Raw genomic sequence first — 21,978 nt, 5'->3', positions numbered from 1 at the left:
GAGAGAGAGAGAAAAGAAAATGCTTCACAACTTTTTACTAGTCATTGGATTTTAGTTATGTTTGACCACACAAGATTTTTTTTAAAGATTTGTTTCCTTATTTACTTACTCATTTGAAAGGCAGAGTGACAGGGAAAAAGTGAAAATGGAAGAGGGATAAAGAAAAGAGTGCTTCTAGCTATTGGTTCACTCACCAAAGACCTGGGCCAAGGTGCAACCAGGAGCCAGGAATTCCACTGGGCTATCCCATGTGGATGTCAGGAACCCAAATACTTGAACCATTATCTGCTGCATCCAAGGCACATCAGCAGGGAGCTGGACCATCAGTAAAGCAGCCTGGATTGCACTGGCCCTCTGATACGGGATGTGGGCATCAGAAGGGGTGGCTAACCACTACGCCACAATGCCTGTCAATGAGCATACAAGACTTTTACAAAATTTTAGGTAGTCAAATTTGTTACTATTTATCTTAAGAGACTTGGATTTTGTGTCTTCATTAGAACTATCTTCTGTATTAATAGATTACAAAAATATTATACCATTTTTTTCTTTTTGTGTTTAAATGTTTTCTATCCGGTAACATGCTTAATTTGTATATGTCTTCTTATTTAATTCTAGATAGTCAATTATATCCCTTGGCTCTGTCTTTGTCTTAATGAGCCAATGTTACTTTAGATTTCCTACAGGTCTATTAGGTGTTTCATTATCAACTATGATCAATCAAGTTTTTTATTATTAATTAAGGATGATCTTACCTTGTTATGCTCCAATTTCAGAATATTCCAGTCTTCTATGTTTATTTTTCCATATATATATATATATTCATTAGTAATGCTTATGGTTGCATTCTTTCAGCAAGATATAGATACCTTGAATCTCTTTCTCTCTTCCTCATTCTGTTTCCCTCCTCCTTCCTACCTATATTTCTCTATAGAATTCTCTCTCTCTCTCTCCTTGTTGTGTCTTCATGTGAATTTCAGAACATTTATGTCTTGGACACACTATGTCTTGCACCTCTTTTTTGTTGTCATCATCCACCCCAACTCTATTAAAGGAGGATGACATTGAGGTAAATTTTAATAATCTTTTTGTAAGAGTATGGTTTATAGCTATTTTAAATTTAGATCACTCTGCAGAAAAAGCAAACAATAAGTTTAAATTTAAGTTAGTTTCCTTAAAGTTTTAATGGAGTTTTACATTTCCTTTTGTATGAGAAAAGTTATTGCTTCAAATTGAAAATGTTACTGGCCATCAGTGATTCCTAAACACAGAACACCTCAGGCATCTTAAGTTAATTTACCTTCAAACAAACAATTAACATTATTACTTCTTTGCAGTCTCTTCTTGCTTCTTTTAGCAACATTAAAATAGCTGTTTCCTCGATCTTGCCTTTAGATCTCCCTTTCTTCTCTGTCTTGCACCTTTGTATCAGTCAACGTTTTGTTTCTCTAAGTAATCTATCCCAGAAAAGCTGCTTGGGAACGAAGAGGTTTGTTTCAGTTTGTGATTTTGAGGTTCCCAGTGCATAATCAGAAGTCCCATTATTCTCCCATCTGGTGGAGGATGACCATGGAGGAGTGGGTGTGAAGGATGATCATGTGATGAGCCAGGACGTAGAGGAGGGGTGGGAGGTACTAAGCTGAAGCTCATTTTAAATAACCAACCTTTTTACAAGAACTAGCTTCTAATAAGACTTTTATCTCTGATGTTATATTAGATCAATCTCCACCCTTCATCTATCAGTTCTTAACACATGACTTCAGTGTAAACTTATCCATGAATTTGGGAAGCCAAGTTCTTTCAATCCATATAAAACTTAATATCTCAAAATCCAGCATTTATTAAGTAAATTTGCTATTTAAGGCTCTGCAATGTCTCCTCATGGCTAGAAGAGAAAAGTATTGCACATCTCAATGTCATTTAGAGCCATCCCACTAGGGGTCAAGGTAACAAAGTTCCATCATGCATTCCCCTCAAGGTCTGGTTTTCTTTTGCCTATGGATCAAGTTCCAGATCTTCTGAGGAGTGGATGGACTACACATCATCTCCCAAGCCCTCAGAAGTATCATTTCTTGCAATCAAATTTGAGGAAAGCTTAATCAAATGGTATGGTTCTCTACATAGTGGGGATTCAATAAATATATGTCACATGAATAAACACAGCTACTTTCCCTAGGAAAATCCCTGAGGTAATATTGATGCATTCCACAGACTGAATTCAACATATGTTCATCGAGTAAATATCAGTTCAGATTTTTCAGTTGCTATTAATATGACAACACGGCCGGCGCCACGGCTCACTAGGCTAATCCTCTGCCTGCGGCACCAGCACCCCAGGTTCTAGTCCCGGTTGGGGCACCGGATTCTGTCCCGGTTGCTCCTCTTCCAGTCCAGCTCTCTGCTGTGGCCCGGGAGTGCAGTGGAGGATGACCCAGGTCCTTGGGCCCCACACCCACATGGGAGACCAGGAGGAAGCACCTGGCTCCTGGCTTCGGATCGGCACAGCACGCCGGCTGCAACACACCAGCCGTAGCGGCCATTTGGGGGGGTAAACCAACGGAAAAAAGAAGACCTTTCTCTCTGTCTCTCTCTCTCTCACTGTCTAACTCTGCCTGTCCCCCCCCCCCCAAAAAAAAATAGATGACAACACATAGTGACTGGAACACTAGTGGCCACCAAGTTTATTATGTCACAGTAAAAAGGCAAGAATTAAGTCAACATCTGGGTAACCACGATTTGCTTGGCTAGAATGATTTGTTGTTGTTAACACAGATGCAAAATATCATGGTTTCAGTCTTATAGAAGTTTACTTCTGTCATACAAACATTTGGGTAGGTGGCCAGGGTCTGGTACGTTATTCAGATCCCACACTCCTTACATAGTTTCCTTTGCTATCCTCTCTCGTGTTCTGCTTTAGATCTCACCATCACAGGTTCATTTCTGGAAACAGGTTGGGAGGACAATAAAGTAAGAATGGTGCACGCTCTGTTGAAACTCTTAAAGGCTTGTTCCAAACAATTAAGGGCTCATCTAGACATAATATATCTGTTGCCTTGAACTTAGACACAGGATACCCTAACTTAAAGAGAACCTGGAAAAGGCTGTTTTTGCTGTCAGTTCTACATCAAGACTTAAATCCCATCACTATGGAGGAGGAGTATAGATTCAAGGGAACAATGTGCATCAGCTTTAATGGCTTTGTTTAAAAAAGAGCCTGGTTCTTTCCTTTTTGTCCCTTGGAGACTAGCAAGTCTCCACTTCCAAAAGATAAGTGACTTCATGAAAGAGCTTTATATTTGATCCAGGTTAGGGTGATTAAGGAAGAAAGGGAATAATGACCATTGGGTAGGCGTCCATACATCTCCAGTCTCACCTCGTTCCTGAGTGCAAGCTCTCTGCTCTAGATAAACTTAGCAGTTCATTACTCTATAGCCTGATTTTGTACTTGCCCAAAATTGGGCAGGCCCCTGCATTCTCTTTAAGTAGATAGGTGTTTCTGTTTCTTTTGGGCTTCACAAATCCAAACTTTCAGCAGTTAACTTTTTCATACAACCTGAGCACACTCGTAAAACAATGGTCTGTGATCTTAATTCCATATTAATTAATAATTCCATATTTCTAATGTCAAGCATATATATAGACTTGACTTGCTAATTACATTATCACTCATGAATGTCTTGGAGAAGAAATGTCCTTCATTTTTTGCTTCTTCAGAATTTGTTTTAGAGTGTATTGTCTGGACCAGGAAACTGATTAAAAATAACTTACTATTACTAGGTTCAATATACAGTTAAACCTGGTGACAGGTGAAGGGTCTGTGAATCTTGTGTGTTTTCCTGTGAGCTACAATCTCTTAAATGATGTTTTATTCATAAAACAGTAGGGGATGCATTATAAAAGTATAATTCTAAGTAAATTAACAAAATATGATAAAGTTAACTGTTTTTATTATAATGAAAATGATTTGTAAACCAAGTAAAAGTGCTTATATTTTAAAACTAAATTACATCAGTATAAAAATGTACAGTTGGATAGATGCAGACCAAAGATGCTTGATTATTTTTAATGGGACATTTGAGCAAAATGTAGGAAGCACAGAAAATATTTCTACATTTATGTGTTTCCATACATAAGTGTTTATTGAATGATCACTGTCAATATAATATTAGCACTTATGCCTGTACTATAATACTGTCATATAGTAATGAAAATTAGTTACTCGAATTATGATTACCTCTATATAATTTCCATTTGAACAAAATAAATATAAGGCAGTAGTTTGTACTTGATAGAGAATATCCCTTCAATGAAAATTGAAATGTAGTTAGTTTGAGTGTAGAAATACTAAAATATTGTTGAAATCAATGTAGAAGATAATGCAGAAGAAAGCCCCACCATGTTTGTAGAATTCTGAGAGCCAAGACCATGAGCACTGGTATTCAAGGAGACAAACGTCAGGGACAGGTATCCTGACACAGTTAAGCCTCCACTTGGGACAGCCACATCCAATATTAGAGTGCCTAGGATCAAGTCCCATCTCTGCTTCCAAACCACCTTCCTGCTAATGCAGCCTGGGAAGCAGCAGTTGGTGGTTTAAGTACTTAAGTTCCTGCCATCCACATAAGAGATCTGAGTGGAGGTCCTGGCTCCTGGCTTTGGCCTGATGCAGCTCCAGCTGCTGCAGACATCTGGAACGTGAACCAGTGCCTGAAAGATAGTCTCCTCCCCCCCCTTCCCTCCTCTCCTCCCCTCTCCCTTCTCTCCTCCCTCTCCCCTCTCCTCTCTCTGTCTCACACTCTTACTCTCACTCTTCTTTTCAAATAAATAAACTTAAAAAAAAAAAAAAAACCTCCAAACATTCTAAACGAATTTCTCCTTTCAATAGGCAAAAATTAAACTTGGTGCTGAGGTGAAGGGAAAACTCATAAATCTAGTAGGTAATTTATACTGGGATAAAGTTATAGATTTGTTATATTGGGATGAAGGTACAGGCTCATTTAAGCAATTTTCCAATAGTTTACCAAATAACCCTTTCAGTCACCTAGAAGCACTGTTTCCCTTTCTAAGGTTTAGAATAAGGCATCTTTAACATCCAGGTATAGAATTTGCATTAATATAATAGCAAATTAGGTATTTCACCGTTGATATCTGTATGAAAACTAGGCAGAGCAGACATCATGGCTAACTAGGAGCCCGAGAATGCTGAATTTGATTTTCAGGTGAAACAAAACAGTATACACAGTGATCACTTTCTATTAACATGAAGTCTACAGCCAACTTCTGAAATGATTAAGCTTATTAAAATGAGATTAGCAGGTTATGTCATTTTGAATGGATCATGGAAAAATAGCAGGAGAGCCTTTGCATGCAAAGTAATCTTAGGAAAGATGACTGAACAGGTCAGATTTTTCCTTGCTACATTCTTTCCGCCCACTCCCCCTACTTGGGCTTGCTCCCCTGGGCTGTTTCTCTTGGCATTCCGTGTCTTCATCTCGTTGAGACCCACTGCAGAGTCCCACAGCTGTGCCCCAGAGCCTTGTTATTCCAAGTGTGGTCCTCCGACCAGGCACAGGAACATCGCCGGGGAGCTTGTTAGCATTGCAGAGTCTCAGACTCCACCCACACCTCAAGAATTAGAATCTTCTGCTAACAGTATTTTTCAAGAGACTTCTAGGCACGTAAAAGTATAAAAAATACTGTTTTTGATTACTAGGGGCTCAATAGATAAGTGGCAGGAAGCTTCTCAGATTAACACTCCACTGTTAATTGCTAGCTGATGCCATGTGTACAAGTTTCCATGTGGTTTTCTGGACCCAAGCCGCTGACAATCTATGTATTGAATTCCAAAAAACAAAACAAAACAAAACAAAAAAAAACCCACACTTTTAAAGGAAACACAAAAATGTGATTTGAATTTGATTTTCAGATATCTATTTTACCTTTTAAACACTGTAGGAGGAAAAGATACTTTCCAAATGCCCTGACAATTACCTTGTATACAGTTAAGATTTGAAATAAAATTTCCTCTTCTTTCCCTGTTTAAAAAGTATCCGTAAAGTACAAAGTGATCTAATATAAGCAGATAAATCTGGTACCATTTGTGATTTCTTATATCTGTGAGTCTCCATTTTCTCAATGCTTTGCAATTAAAATCAAATACAGAAATAAAATAGATGCTATGGATAAAATAAAACTGCAGTGTCTTCTGTAACTGCGGATTCAATTGTTGCATCCAACCAGCCTCCATGTTTATGCTGATTCATTTTATGTGAAGTAAGGGTTATACATTCAAGCTTTCAAAATAGCTTTTGTTTGTGCTATGTATTAGGGTGCAAGCAAATTTCATTTGGAAAAAATGCATGCATTTGGAAAACCATGACAGAAGAATGATTCTAGCTGAAGGATTCTCAGCTGCCCAGACTCACTGCAGCCAAAGTTAATTGGATGCATCATTTCTTCTGGATCCGTTGATCATAGCAAATTGACACCTGCCAACTATTCCCTTGTGTGATCCAAATCTGGTCAAGTCTGTCTCGAGTGGAAGCTGTCAAGTCATTTTGATTCATTTTTTATGTGAATTAAACTTTCAAGCTAGGACGTGCATGATACAAATTATGTATTCCCCATGCCCTACAAAAGAATTAGTTTATTAGAGCAAAAGTCTGGATTTAAGGCTAAAATCAGATAAAATTGATCTATATTTCTTATCATGCGAAAGATACTTGCTCTGAATTACTTCAGTGGTTGGCAGCCTCACTTTCCAGCATTCCATTCATACAGTCCTTCAGTCTTTCTGTCAGTGGGTGTTTACGGAGTGTGTGCTGGGCTCATAGCTATGCAAAGAATCCTAAGATAAAAATTACTGCTTTCAGGGTTCAGGAGTCTCAGTTTAGAAGAGACAGATTCCTCAATAAATGATTACTGAACATTGTGATAGCATAATGGACATATGCAAATGGTTCTGTGATAACACAGGAGAATAAATAATCATAAAGGGTTAGCCAGGTTAATTTGTATTTTGCTTGGTAACTGGTTCTAAACTTTAAAACAACATGGTGATAAGATATTAAAGTTTAAAATTATATTTGAATTAATTCAATATGGAATATGTCCCACCATTAAGAATTAGAAGACCAATAATCTGCCTAAGGAGGCTTTCAGGTTTGTGTTTTTTTGTTTTTTTTTTTTTTTTTTTTTTTTTGACAGAGTGGACAGTGTGAGAGAGAGACAGAGAGAAAGGTTTTCCTTTGCTGTTGGTTCACCCTCCAATGGCCGCCACTGCTGGCGCGCTGCGGCCAGCGCACTGCGCTGATCCAAAGGCAGGAGCCAGGTGCTTCTCCTGGTCTCCCATGGGGTGCAGGGCCCAAGCACTTGGGCCATCCTCCACTGCACTCCCTGGCCACAGCAGAGAGCTGGCCTGGAAGAGGGGCAACCGGGACAGAATCTGGAGCCCTGACAGGGACTAGAACCTGGTGTGCCGGCGCCGCAAGGTGGAGGATTAACCTATTGAGCCACGGCACCGGCCGGCTTTCAGTTTTAAAAATATAAATGATAAGAAACAAACATTAAAAATGAAATATTCCAATCTCATTTAAAGAAAAAAAGTCACTACTAAAGAAATTCTAAATACGGAATTTCAGAAGTGTTCCATTGTTCTTGCTGGATGGTTACACACTGCTCATGTGTGTGTGAGTTCATGGTAATCTTTATATAACAGAGATGTGGACTTACTGTTTTGTGCATTATTTAGAGCACATTTAGATTCCAACCTGGTTTTCCTTTGCTACTTGGTACACTTTTGTACTACTCCCCCTGAATTAATTGATATAATGAGCTGATGTAAATTACTTTCACTATTTGGCTGAGCCACTATTAAGCCATAATAATTTAGAAAGTAAATATACCACACAAAGCATATACCTACTGAATTCCAAAATTTAGCATCGAGGATGTTTCAGTTGATGTGATTTCAGCTTCTCCAGCCCATTATTTCCTACCGTGATCTGCAGAATCAGACCTGCTTGGTATAAATTCCTTCTGCTATGGCCCTTCCCTGCAGTCTGGCTATTGGAATCAACTCTAAGACCCCTGGACCATCTCTGCTCACTCTTCTGCCTCCTTGTCCCTGCCTTCTTCATTGGCTGTCCTAGAAAGTTCCATCAGAGTTTGCAACAGGAAACTATCAGGGATTACGATAAAGGAGTTCCCTTCAGTGTGGCTCTCTGTCATGCCATTGCTTTGACTTGCTATTATGTATTCAGCTGTTTAATCTGAGACTGTAAAAACTGCCTCTTTTAAGGCCCAGGTGAAGTGTTATCAACTTTATTAAGTGCTATATGCTCTTCCCATAGCTACTCCGTTACTCAAGTGTCTGTAGCATTTCTTTCCTTTTTCATGACTCATCAAATTCTTCCTTACACTGCATGTTGCATGGTTCTCATTTCCCAACCCTGACTCCACATGGTTTATAAAGTATTTGGAGAACTATATTTGTAGCCTTGATAATACCAATTTTAAATTCTATGAAATATAAATGGCATTTAAATGTAGAGAGAATATCTCACCCCCGTGATAAATCCAAGATCATGCTTGTGTTAATATTGTAATTTCTCCCAATAGTGCTCTTTCTCTCATTTTCTTCTCTTATAAACCAATCTGTTCACTGACACTCAGTGGAGATGTTTTTATTAGGGCTCAGAATCCATACACCCTTCCCGTGAAACTCTGTGTTAATTTTTCCTTGCATTGTACCATCTTTCATTCCCACCTTCCCTTGTGGTTCTGAACTCAGTGAGAGATCCACTCTGATATACTACACATTGTTCAAAGGCTGTGAATATGATCTTATTCATCTTCCATTTTCCATCATGCTTTTTATGTAGCACATTCTCAATAAAAATTGAGCAAGTGTTGACTCGAGTTTTCTAAAGACTTGTGGAAAAACAAAAAACGTGCATGGAACCATCAGACCCACACTAAACTCAGCTGTACTTTACTACAAGTGGTTGTAGGCATGGCCAAGAGCAAATAAAAACAGGCTGGAGAAAACTATCTCTGTGGCCAGTTCTATCAGATGTTGGAACAAGATACTACCAGGAAATTATGATTAAGGAGGTCATTCAGTGTGGCTCTCTGTAATGCCTTAGCCTCTGGCTCACGTAAGTATTTAGCTGTTTGAGAGGACTTTATTATTTTGGCATATTTCCTATTAAAATCCAGACACCCTCAGTTAATGCTAACAGGTAACTGTATCTTTGTAATCTGTGAACATCTTAACAAAGCTTAGAAAGAATCAGATTATAAGGATGTTGGAGAGCAGAAATTATGGGTGGGGTCAAGAGATGGGAGCAGGAGAAAGGAAAGAAAATGAGCCATAGAACTGGAGTGTTCGAGAACACATTTATCTTCACTATTGCAGCATGCAGTCAGGCTACGAATTGTGCCCTGACGTTGGGGCTCAGATCTCTCAGTTCCCACGCATCAGGCCTATTTTCTGCCTCTTAAATATCTGCTTCAAGAACATTATCTCCAACCTTTGAAACTATTTGCAACAAAGGTGTAATGATATAAATGATCTCATTTTTCAAATGAGAAAATTGAAGTTCAGAAAGTCTGAATTGAGTAGTCACAGTTGGCTGTCTAATAAGCAGAAAGACATGGATTTGACCACAATCTTCCTATTTCTTTGTCTATATTATGTTTTCTACTTCTTTAAATAGGCAATTGTAATTATCCAGCTGGGTATAGGGCAGAGGTGTTTGAAAGCTTAAAAATCCTTTTTATTTTTAATCAGATTAGTGTATTTTCATTGCTACTGTCATGACATCATTTCAAAAACACTTAAATTGTTGTGAAAAACTCACTGCTAGCACTCTAGCTGGATACTGGCCTTGATAAAGCATATAATACAACAGGGAACAAGAAGGTTTTCCTCCATCTCTCAACTAGAAATAATTTAGCAAGTGTCTTTGTCTTTGGGTAAAAGAAAACAAAATGAACCTATGATATGCAAATGAATCCTTCAACTGTTTGTTACTGTCTACTGTTTACTCAAAAATGGAAAGCACCAGGCCTGCGATACATCATCTTTTGTGTGCTTGGCACCTTCCATCATGAATCATATTAATCTGCTTAAACTAACAAGGATTAATTGCCTTGGTAAGGAAACCTGGCATTGAAATGATATATTGCCCAACAGCTTGGAATTTGGCCACTCATAAATCTCATTTGTTTGTTGGTTTATTTCTGTTTGTCTCTTTCTCTGACAGATGTGTGCCCAATCACTGTGAGCATGGTGGCAAGTGCTCGCAAACGTGGGACAGCTTCAAATGCACTTGTGATGAGACAGGGTACAGCGGGGCCACCTGCCACAACTGTGAGTGCCGATTTATCTCACTTTAATCTTGTAATTGCATGAGAATCCCAGGTCTTCCGCTATGCTTTTAAGCTCAGTAACCTGAGTCGTCTCTTAGTATATCACCTGGTTCTGATGAACACAGATTCCATTGTCATGTCTACAAAAAATTGCACTCTGGTTGTCAAAATATATTCTCTCATGCCTAATGGCTCAAAATGAAGGACTAACATGTCCAGCATTTCCTAAGTGTGTAGTTGGGATTGGAACATGGAGCTTGGACCCTGCCTCCCTGTTTAAGCCTTGTCTGTCTGGATAGATTGTTTGGGGAATTGCATTAGTGTGTTGTTTCAGACTAGTTCCTCATTTATCAATTCATCAAAGAGAGAGAGGGAGACTATAATTTGATCATTTAGTTTCTGGACAGTGGCTGCATCATGCTTTTGCCCAACTATTTGGCAAAAATTTTTTAGACCAGTAAAATGAGTCAGAAAGTAGATGAAGTCTACTAAAGTTGTATATCTAAAGTGAAAACATAAGAAGACAAAGCTTTAAAAATATTTAAGTTAAATCTAACATGCAGAAATGACTAGGAAAACACAGATGTACCTTGATTTATGCACTAGCTTTATCACACAAGGTTTAATTAAAAATTACTTTTTTAATTCTAATTTTTCTAATTTTTCTAATTCTAATTTTTTAAGTGAATGCTAACACTAGAGTTGTGATACTAATTTTTCTGTAGTGCATTGCCATTTACAAGGCATTTTTGAAAATGCATTTGCCACAAAACACATAGGAGAGGTGAGAGGTTCATCTACTGTGTAGTGTGTATGCATGTGTGTGGGGGAAAACAGGGAGGAAAAGGGAGAGAAAAGGAGACAGGTTAAACCTGCTCTTACCATGCTAAAAATCTGAAACTAATACACAAGCCCTCTAGTTGTGCAGATTTATTTTCTTCAATTTGCTTTCTGGAATCAATGAGAAGCAAACTATTCTCAGAGTAGAATAGCAAAGATGAAGATTACAAAAATGCAGTGTAGTTCTCTGTATTTCTTGCATGGCCGTATGTAATACATACAATTAGAAATCATTTTTAGAATATACTGTAAGACTTTGAGTAAGAAAAAAATTTAGCTTATTGCACTTTTAATTCATTTACGAAGATATTTTAGAACAAGAGGAAAAGGAACTCTGGTAAAACTAATGTGACTGGGAAGACAGTCAAAGCAGACACTTAATAGATCCATTATCTGTAAAATCTTTGCATATAGAAGCATATTTTAATGAATGAAGGACAAAAATGATTGATAATGAAATTAATTTAAAAAAAAGATGACTAAAATTGCTCTTTGCCAATCATGCTAAAAGACTAACTTTCAGCACATTATATTCATTATAAAAATATGTTCAAATTAAATAACTGATAAAACTAGGCAGCTTCATTCCACAGTATAATTTATATCATGTGCTATAAATACTGTGTATAATTACAAAGGCTATTGTTTCTGAAATACAGAAAAACGACTAAAGGTACAGCACCAACAAATTGGTGGTGGTAAAAAGGTTCTCCTAATTCAGTGGATATTTTGATAATGAATTGAAAAGTAATTCCTTTTGGTATCTACTTCCGTCATTAAATGCATAGCAAAGAGATGTATAGAGTTTGAAGATACATGCTACCGGTTGAATGGCTGAGTTTTTGTTTGTTTGTTTTTCCCAAGAGTAACGACTTCTAGTGTTAGAACAGTCCTAAATGTGCTTAAGTGTGGCTCTAGTGGCCAGCTGTAAATGTAAAAGAGAAAAATTATCTCTTACCTGGTGCTTCTTCCTACATATTACTTGTTCTACTTCTACATCTATAAAAGAAGCATCAGTATTTTTAACAATGAAAGCCTGATCACTTGTTGTCTTCTGCATATGAAGCCAAAATCCTGCATATCAAGTGTGTGTATAAATAGAGGGTAAAAGAATGCATTGCATAATTCAAGAATGGGTTGATTAGACACTATTTTGTTTTGCGAACTGTACCTTTTAGCTTCTTGAAGTGCATTTGCTTCCTAACACCCTAAAAGATTTGATATATCTCTTAATGCTCCCATGGATTAATTAACATTGGGAGGATCTAGTACAACATAAAGCATAGTGTAAGGGATATAATGCAAAGGTACTTTAAAAACCTTCTAGAAACATAATTAAAAGGAATTTATTAATACAAAGACTTTCCCTTTACACCTCACCTCATCTGCCCTATTAGCATATCATATTAGTATCTTTGTTACAATTAGTGGTGCCCCCACAATTTGAAATCCATAGTAGTTTTTTTAGTAATATGCATTCCATGAACTTTGGAGAAACTCCTTGTATGTGCTGTGGAGTTAAACACAGATTGAACACTCTTGACTGCATTTGTGGCAGGAGCAGGCCAGGACAAAGCCTCTGGCTTCTGATACTGGCTGAGAACATCACACTGTGTGTCTGGAGTCACTCTGCTGGCTGTTGAAGTCCCTGGGGTTCTACCAGCCAATGTATTGAGATTTGCATTTGCTTATTCAGGGTTTCGTGGTTTTGAACCCTGTCTGTATTACTACATGTTTTACCTCATGATTTCCTACAGACGACTAAGCACTTGTTTAGAAAAGAAATTATGCTAATTTTAAATAATGCTATTTTAAAAATTAAGAGCTAACTGAAATGTAAAGTTAATGTAACTTGGAGATATGCTAGCATAACTAGGCATTCAGCGTCTATCCTACAGACTTACTTCCATCCTATATTAGAGTGCCTGGTTTGGGTCCCGGCTCTGGTTCCCGCTTCCAGCTTCCTGCTAATGTGGATTCTGGGAGGCAGTGGTGATGACTCAAGGGATGGGGTTCCTGCCAGCCACCTGGGACACTGGAATGTGTTTTTGACTCTCAGCTTCAACCCAACCTAGGTTTGGCCATTGCAGGCATTTGGGGGTGAACCAGTAGATGAGAGATCTCTCTCTCCCTCAACCCCTCTCTTCCGCTTAAATTAAAAGAAAGATAATGAAGTCTAGTGTAAATATACATTTGACAGAGCTCCAAACATCACAGTAAGACTATAGTGTATGTTAACACGTTTTCTGTATTGCTTCAAGCTTCATTAGGATGAAATAGCAATTCCACAAGTGATTGAGATCCACCAGGAGACACCCTTTAGTTCAGAACAGGACACAAGCTAGATTACACTGCCTAGCTTTGAACTTGATTCTACCCCTTACTTACTTGTACCCTTGGACATGTAAACTCCTTGAGCTTCAATTTTTTCCTGTGTGAAAAGGATATAAGATACTCATCTCATAAACCATTATTAGATAAACAGGTAAATGAAATGATGAGAGGAGCTTTAATAAATGTAGGACTCAATACATTTTTGCATTGCATCCCTTTCAGAACAATTGTCTCTTAACTCAGAACTTCTATACCAATAATTATCTGCATCCCAGTTTGTCAGTTAATGTCATACTTCCACACATTGTTTGCTGTCATTTGCATGGCAGATTTGAGGTTGAAGTAAATGATTGGTGTCTATAAAATTTCTTCTAAGAATTGAAGGAGCCAGCACTGTGGCTTAGCAGGTAAAGCCATCGCCTGCAGTACTGACATCCCATATGGGCACTGGTTCGAATCCCAGCTGCTCCACTTCCTATCCAGCTTCCTGGTATGGCCTGGGAAAGCAGTAAAAGATGGCCCAAGTGCTTCAGCCACTGTACCCACCATGGGAGACCTTGAAGAAGCTCCTGGATTCTTATCAGCCAAGTTCCAGCCATTGCAGCCATCTGGAAAGTGAATCAGTAGATGAAAGACATATTCATTCATTCTCCCTCTCTCCCTCTCTCTCCCTTTCTCCCTCTCTCTGCCTCTGCAACACTGCCTTTACATAAATAGATAGATCTTCAGAAAAGAAAAGAATTGAAGAGCAATACAAATAACCCTGTCTCTTAAAGCTGCTCCTATTAGATTGTGAGTTTATAATTGGGGCCTTACTTTAAAATAACTTGCCCAGGGCTAGAGGATTGTCATCTAGAAACTCCTCTGCTAAGGACCAGGATGTTCTCCTTCGGGCGAGGAAATCCTTTAAGGATAGCAGGAGGACAGATATGGTTACAACTCAGGAAAGGGATAGGCAGTTTTGGTTGCCCAAAACAAAAGTGACAAATTTGAAGCAAAATGCAAATACATTATATTGTTGCAGTTTTATACTTTTTTTTTAAAAAAAGATTTTATTTATTTGAGAAGTAGAGTTCCAGAGAAAGGGAGAGCCAGAGATCCTACATCTACTGCTTCATTCCCCAAATGACCACAACAGCCAGAGCTGGTCCCATCCGAAGCCAGGAACCAGGAATGCAGGTGCATGGGCCCCAGCACTTGGACCTCTTCCACTGCTTTCCCAGGCCATAGTGGAGATCTGGATTGGAAGTGGAGCAGCCGGGACACAAACTGGGACCCATATGCGTTGCAGATACTGAGGGCAGGGGCTTAGCTTATTAAGCCATGGTGCTAGCCCCAGTTTTATGCTTCTTAAATTTCCCCATGCAGGTATTCCATTCTCAATGAATGTCTAAGAACTTAATAGTAACCTTATGTGAAGGTCAGATCATGACAAAGCGACTAAAAAGTTCATGTGGAATAGTGTGTGTGTTTGGTACATTGACTTAACCAGCTTTGCATTCCCAAGAGTGTAGGATGGACCCCTGTTGTAAGCAAAGCTTCGTATTCTACCTGCAGTCTTTCCTACCAGTGCTACGTAGATACTTTTCAGTTGGTCTCCAAGCATATTTTCCAATATTTGAAATGCTCTTTAAGATCAAATTATCAATTTTTTACATGTTTTCATTTGAATTTACAATTACAACTTTATAAAATTATAAATGTATCCCTTACCTCAGGGCTTAGATTTTTTTTTTTCTGAAAAGATATGTTTATTTACTTGAAAGACGTAGTGACAAAGTGAAGGGGAGAGACAGACAAGGATCTTCCATCTGCTAAATGACTTCCCAAATAGCTACAACAGCCAAGTCTGGGCCAGGCCAAAGACAAGAGGCAGGAATTTCATCTGAATCTTCCACCTGAGTGGCAGATGCCCAAGTCATCGGACCATTTTCTGTTGCCTTCCCAGTCGCATAAGCAGGGAGATGGATCAGAAAGTGGAGTAGTTGGGACTCGACCAGGCGTGGGACACAGGCATCGCTTGCAGCTCAGCCGGCTTCACCACAATGCACACTCCAATATTTTTTGTTCTGAATATGTTGATGCATCTTTGCTTAGGCTTTAGTCATTCTTAGGCTATTATTAGTGCTTTATGGGAAACTGCCCAACATTCTCTACAGTCTCAAAAACAGGAAAATTCTAGCTATTTAAATGGTCAAGGAGGATAATGAACATGTTTTGTGAAAAAGATGTGCAAAATTTGGCATGTAAATTTCTAAGAATGATTAAATGTCAAGACTGCACTCTGAGGAAAAAATTTTTCCAGTTATCTTTATATGAAAGCAGAGATCCTCATCTTACCCTAGACATTGTTTTAAGCAGTAATAACAGGAGAAAAATTATATTATTTTTACAAATCTCTTCCAATTTTAAAATTGTAACAAGGAACAGATCCTGATTCTGTCATATAAAGTCAAAGTAAAAATTTTGTTAGCCAGCACTAGAGGAAGTTTACAATCTGAAAGGTAACTGTTGTACATGTTGCTGTCTGGAGCTGTTGCTCTGAGCCTGTAACCATGTGAAAAATTATGCCACAGTTTATTTTTTTACTGCACATGCAAAAAGTGCAGTGGGTGTCCATAGCCTACATTGTGTTACTTATAATCCATTATGCTCCAAGTCATTTACTTCAAAAGATACTTCTAAAAAGAAAGTAATCCAACCTGTTAGAGTCGCACGAACCTAGAGCATAAATGCATAGATCTATTGACACTAAAACTCTGTGCCTCCATCCATTTGGAATTACCACAATTTACTCATCTTTGATGAAGATTTAGAGGTTGAGATTTGCAGCTGGTACCACGGCTCAATAGGCTAATCCTCCGCCTGCGGCGCAGGCACACCGGGATCTAGTCCCGGTCAGGGCGCTGGATTCTGTCCCGGTTGCCCCTCTTCCAGGCCAGCTCTCTGCTATGGCCCAGGAGTGCAGTGGAGGATGGCCCAAGTGCTTGGGCCCTGCACCCCATGGGAGACCAGGGGAAGCACCTGGCTCCTGCCGTCAGATCAGCGCAGTGCTCCTGCCGCAGCGGCCATTGGAGGGTGAACCAACGGCAAAAGGAAGACCTTTCTCTCTGTCTCCCTCTCTCTCACTATCCACTCTGCCTGTCAAAATAAATAAATAAATAAATAAAATAGATTTTGAGCTTTGCAACAAAGACTAGAAGAGATTGGATGGAATATTACTGTATATCTACAATAAAGTTTAGGTATTTATTCTTAGGGTGAAAGTTCAATCAGCTAGCAAAGTCCTACCTGGCCTGATTATGCCTTTACACTTGTTTTCCACCATACCTTCTCTCCCTTTCTCCCTTCCAGTCCCATAGGCATCCTTTCAGGTTTGATGTGTTTCCAGTGCCCCAGCACCATTCCCTCTCCCACACCAAGCCCCGAGCTTGTAAACAATCCTCCCTTTCCACCTTGCCTACTTCCCTTTCAGATCTCAGCTCAGCAAACTTCTGTTCACAGAAATGTTCTGTGACTCTGCAATGAGGTCACATGCTGTCATTCTAAGATGTGTGAATACATCTCTCTTGTAGCATTAGTGACAGTTATAATTTTGCATGGATTAATTCAGATTCTTTACTAAAGTGTCTACTGGGCTGTAAGCTATTGGAGAAGCCAATGGGCAGATGGTTCACCATCATGGGACATGTCTCAGTGAACATGCACTGGATCAAAAAGATGCATGCATATCCCAATATGTGCCGAGAGGTGTTTTTGAAACACAAGCCATTTGTATGAATTTATGAAGACAGTGGAACTTTAGAGACAGTATACTAAAGAGAAAATAGGAAAGAAGACAAAGAGTATATATGGATTAATGGAAGGCAGAGAGGGTGCTGACAGCAAGAACAAGCACAAGATGAGGTAAATCATTGTAAGAAAATGTCTTTTGGAAAGATTCAGGGTGTTGGCCAACAAACCTACACATTTTAAATAATCTTTGAAGGAAATGCTCTTTGTTGCCAAGGTATCGTTCATTCAAGTAACTTGTGGGAATATACAGGAATTCTTAAAAAATGTTGTGGAAAATGGTATTAAATTTATTTTGGTGCAAAAAAAAGTTTGTAGTTCATGCATAGTTCAGGTTTTTACATACTATGCATTTCTATGAACTCTATGGAGACTCATCACAGAGTAACAGTAGCAAGGTACGTTGCGACAAAAATGGTGTCACTGGGTGCAGCTCATTAATGTGCTGGGAGACTGAGCCACTCTAAAATATTTATAGATGTATTTATGTTTAGACTAGTGAATAACAAAAATGCTTACTTAAACTTTGTGCAAAATTTAAGGAAGACAAATACAGCAATCCTTTGGATTACCATGTAATATTCTATGTGTATTCTTGCAATAGGGAAATTTTGGGGAGGAAAAGATAATCAGGGTTTGAAACCAGATGTTCTGATATCGAAGATCTTTACATTCAATTGACAGCCTTATTTTCTAATCAGCTGGACTTTCATGGTTCTAAGACAATGACTGCTCCCCATAACTTACAAAAAGTGTTTCTCCAGGCACTCCTGGCACATTAGTTAAAGTGGATCTTGCTCATCAGCGCTTCCAGTACATGGCAATGTAATGAGCCTTTTATTTAATTATTTTTTTTCTCTTCCTCCCTTCTTCTTTTCTTCCACCCTGTGTTGTCTTGGCCTATGTGTTTTTGGAAAATCACTTAACCTCTCTAAATTTAAGTATCTTCTTGGGTTTTCAATGAGATATGATCTGTTAAAGTATTTTATAAGTCTCAAAGAGTGAGCCAATTTTTTTTTCTGATTACAATCACAAAAGCTTGCAGAGTACCAACAGAGTCTTCTTTCAGTACATGGACCATATTTTCCTATCAAATGGTTCTCAGAAGTTCATAGTGTATCTCGTATTTAAACCAATGTTGACTGAAAAAGTACAAGATTGTATTAGCAAACATAATGGCACACTGGATGACTTATATGCCTATGGTAAATTTACTCATTCTAATGTGGACAAGGCATTAAGTAGCCACAATATCCATCTTTATTAAACTTACCAGATTATTTTCAATTCTGCCTCCCTTTCCATTCTAACACCTGGACCTGCTGCAAACTCTTAGTGTGTCCCTGTTGTTCAGGAGTGGCTATGGGACAGAGCTGAGCCCCACACTCTGAGGGTCTACGTTTTTACCATCACTTACTTATTTTTACTCATTCATGATTATGAGAACTGACTCCATTCTATATAAGAAATAGATGCTCAGGTGTGGAATATAGAAGGAGGGCAGGAATGCTAGGGTGCAGTAGTAAATAGATCGCTCCATAAAATATATACTTCCATTAAAATAAAAGTCTTTGTAATCTCATTTCCTTATCTATGGTTCATTAGGATTATGAACTATGGATACATTGTGCTTATTGCTTACCTTTTAAAGTCTAACATAATTTTTCACATTTACAAATGATGGATAAATATTAATGGGAGAAAAACAAAATTAATGTTTAGTCACAACCTTGCAATCGAAAAGTTTGTTATGATCTGAAATGCTGAGAGAAACAGACAGAAATGGAGAGAAAGAGCTTCCAGAGAACTGCACCACTCTCCAAATGCCTGCACCAGCCTAGCTGGTCCGGGGCCGAAGCCAGGAGCTGGAAACACAGTGTCTCCCATGTGGGTAGCAGGAACTGGATTAGCTGAACCCTCATCTCTGCCTCCCAGAGTCTACATGAGCATGAGCTGGAGATGGGAGCCAGAGCTGGGTATAGAACCCAGGTACTCTGATAGAGAATGCAGATGTCTTAACCACTTAGCGAGATACCCATCCTTCTTTGCAACTTTAAGCAACTGCTTCATCTTTTCAGATTATATTTTCTAATTCTTTGCTTTATTTCTGTTTTGCGGGGTTTTTTTTTTTTCTTCCTTACCAGGCAGGGAGAAATCATGGTGAGGAAGAGGCAAATTCATATGATGATGGGTAGAGATTCCAACTTTCCACAGAATTTGCACAGTTAAAATATTATGAGCCTTGCTTGGTTTTATGTCTTCTCTAGACAAGAAGCTTGCTTTTTGATGAGAGCTGTAGCACTGGGGAAAGGGAAGCAATGACAAGTGGTGTCATTCTTGAAATCACACTTATTATTATAAGAAACAATCATGCTAGCAGCTCCTTTGGCCACATTTTCACCTGGCATCTGCAGATAAAGTAAGATGGAAAGAAATGGAAAAGTGCTAGCTGTGTGAAAATGTTGGAAGGAGATTTAAAGGCCATTCTATCTTTCAGCTACAACCAAATAAATTACAATGGATTAAAATAGTGCAGGTCATTTGGAAAACAGAGCCCAAGGACCTTGACATTTCTAAGTCAGACAAAATTTGAAATTAATCCCTTCTTTCAAGCCTTGCTTTGGAATGATGGTGAAGATTAAACATAGAAAGAAAGGGTTTAATTTCAGTGTTACAAAGACTCTTTCATTAGTTTCAAAAATATGTCTTTCTCTTTGAGCCTTTGCAGAAAAAAATTAACAATTGGTGTGCAAATGCATATTTAAAAGCAGTGTGCCATCGAGATAGGCTGTGATCTTTGAACAGCTCAGGGGCTTTAGCGTGCTAGGGCTAGGTCTTGGGGGAATTGGCATTATTCATCAAACTGCCCTGTAGTTTGAATCCCAGTCAATGTCTTATCCCAGGTTCAGAGTGAAGAGCAAAAGGAATAGAAAACACCTGTCTCTATCCAATTGTCGAGTTGGGTTATGGGAAAAAAGGATAGAGGGGAAATGTTCAGTTTAATTTGAAGATAAGAAAAGGAACATCAGGGAGATTTGTATTTAACCAAAAAACAGTAAAGGAGAATTAGAGCTTAAAATAGTAAATGCCCCTTATTTCATCCTTTCACTGTCTCTCAAATCACACTAAATTTTGCTTTCATAGTGGTTGTAGTCACTAAGTTCTTATAACAAGTCTTTAGCTTTTACAAATGTGGTATATAGGATTTTCTCTAATTCATGAAGCTTCAATTCATTCAACATTGTATGTCTTTTTTGTGTACTGCACACTATGTGTATACAGAAGTATAGAGAGTAACCCTTTTCTTTGAGAGGTACACAAATCAGTTTGAAAAAGAATACAAATTAAAAAGGAAGTAGAAGGTAACCGATATTTATGTGTCAAACTGGTATAAGGCCAGAATGTGTGGTCTGAGAGGAAGCACAATATAAAGCAAGATTGCTAGGGAGAGGAGCCCGTAGAAAGTGACCTATGAGCTAGGTTGTTTTCAGATCTCTTCAGAGAAGCAGAGACAATTGTTAAATATTCAGAAATTTTTGTAAGCTAGTTATTTAACCTTTGTAAACTCTCGTAGCTTGAATGGGCCATTGTAAGATCATTTATACCATGAAAAAATGGCAAACACTGCAAATTAAAGTATTTTGGGGAGGGCTGAAGCAGCCCTGTTCATTATTAATAAAGCAAGAAGAACAATCTGCTCCTGCCAATATTGTTGTGAAATGTGTAGCACAGGGTCTACATCGTGGCTGATTCTTGGTAGATGACATCTATGGTTGTCAAGGCAACACTATGTAGAGGTTGGTCCAGTCAAGGAGGTGGGGCAGAGCTGAGCCAGTGAGCTGAGCTACTGAGGGATGCTGGTCTTTCAACAACTCCACATCACCATGACACTTCAGGTGCTGAGTCCTCTCATTCTTAGTACCATAAAATGCTTTACATCCTTTTGAAGGAAGAAAGATCATAAATGCTAACATTTGCCCATAATGAGCTTTTGGCTCTCAATTATTCCTGAAATCAAGAAGACTAATAAGGCTACCAAAAAATGTTTAGAGAGCACTTTTGAAAAATCATCTGGCTTACTTGATGTCCTTGATTCAATGGCCAACACTTTTGTTTTCTTTTACTGAAAGCAATTGACTTTTTTTTTTCTTTTACTGAAATGTTCCTTAAATATTTAGACCCAAATCTCAGGCACCAATACTAATTTTAGGATGATTCTGTGAGTGTTAACATGAATTAGACAGAATGGGAAACGTCCACCCTTGAGCACTTCTTCCCACTGGGATCCACTGGTGTCAGATTTATTCCTCTGAAATCAAGACACCTGTGTTTGTTTGCCAAGTGCGCTCTGTGAAGAAACTCCTGGGTAATGAGTCTCATGATTTTTCACTATTTACATGAATCCATTCTAAAGAATGAATTATTGGCTCTTGGGGTTTTTCTGTTGTTGCTGCTGCTGTTTTATTTTTCACAGTATCACAGTGAACAAAAACTCTCTTCATTCATTTCATTGCTGATATTACTGCATTTTGCTTTTTTTTTCACCTCCTTTCCACTCCTGCTGGCAAACGAAGGCTGAGTATAGTTCAGATTACTGGAAACTGGAATAAAATTGTTCATCCACCTACATAAACTCCT

General features: G+C 38.5%; 1 protein-coding gene across 1 annotated transcript in view; it reads left to right on the top strand.

Annotated features, from left to right (window-relative positions):
• The window catches only part of CNTNAP2 (contactin associated protein 2), a 2,389,242-nt gene that overhangs the window by 1,431,761 nt on the left and 935,503 nt on the right, over positions 1-21,978 (top strand). The window contains exon 11 of the mRNA XM_008258071.4: positions 10,269-10,375. Within this exon, the coding sequence (XP_008256293.2) occupies positions 10,269-10,375 (107 nt within the window). The remainder of the gene's footprint in view (positions 1-10,268; positions 10,376-21,978) is intronic.

This window comes from Oryctolagus cuniculus, chromosome 3 (genome assembly GCF_964237555.1).
Source record: "Oryctolagus cuniculus chromosome 3, mOryCun1.1, whole genome shotgun sequence".
Classification (NCBI taxonomy): Eukaryota; Metazoa; Chordata; class Mammalia; order Lagomorpha; family Leporidae; genus Oryctolagus; species Oryctolagus cuniculus.
The sequence above is the reverse complement of the archived record's forward strand: the minus strand, read 5'-3'. Positions and strand labels throughout refer to the sequence as shown.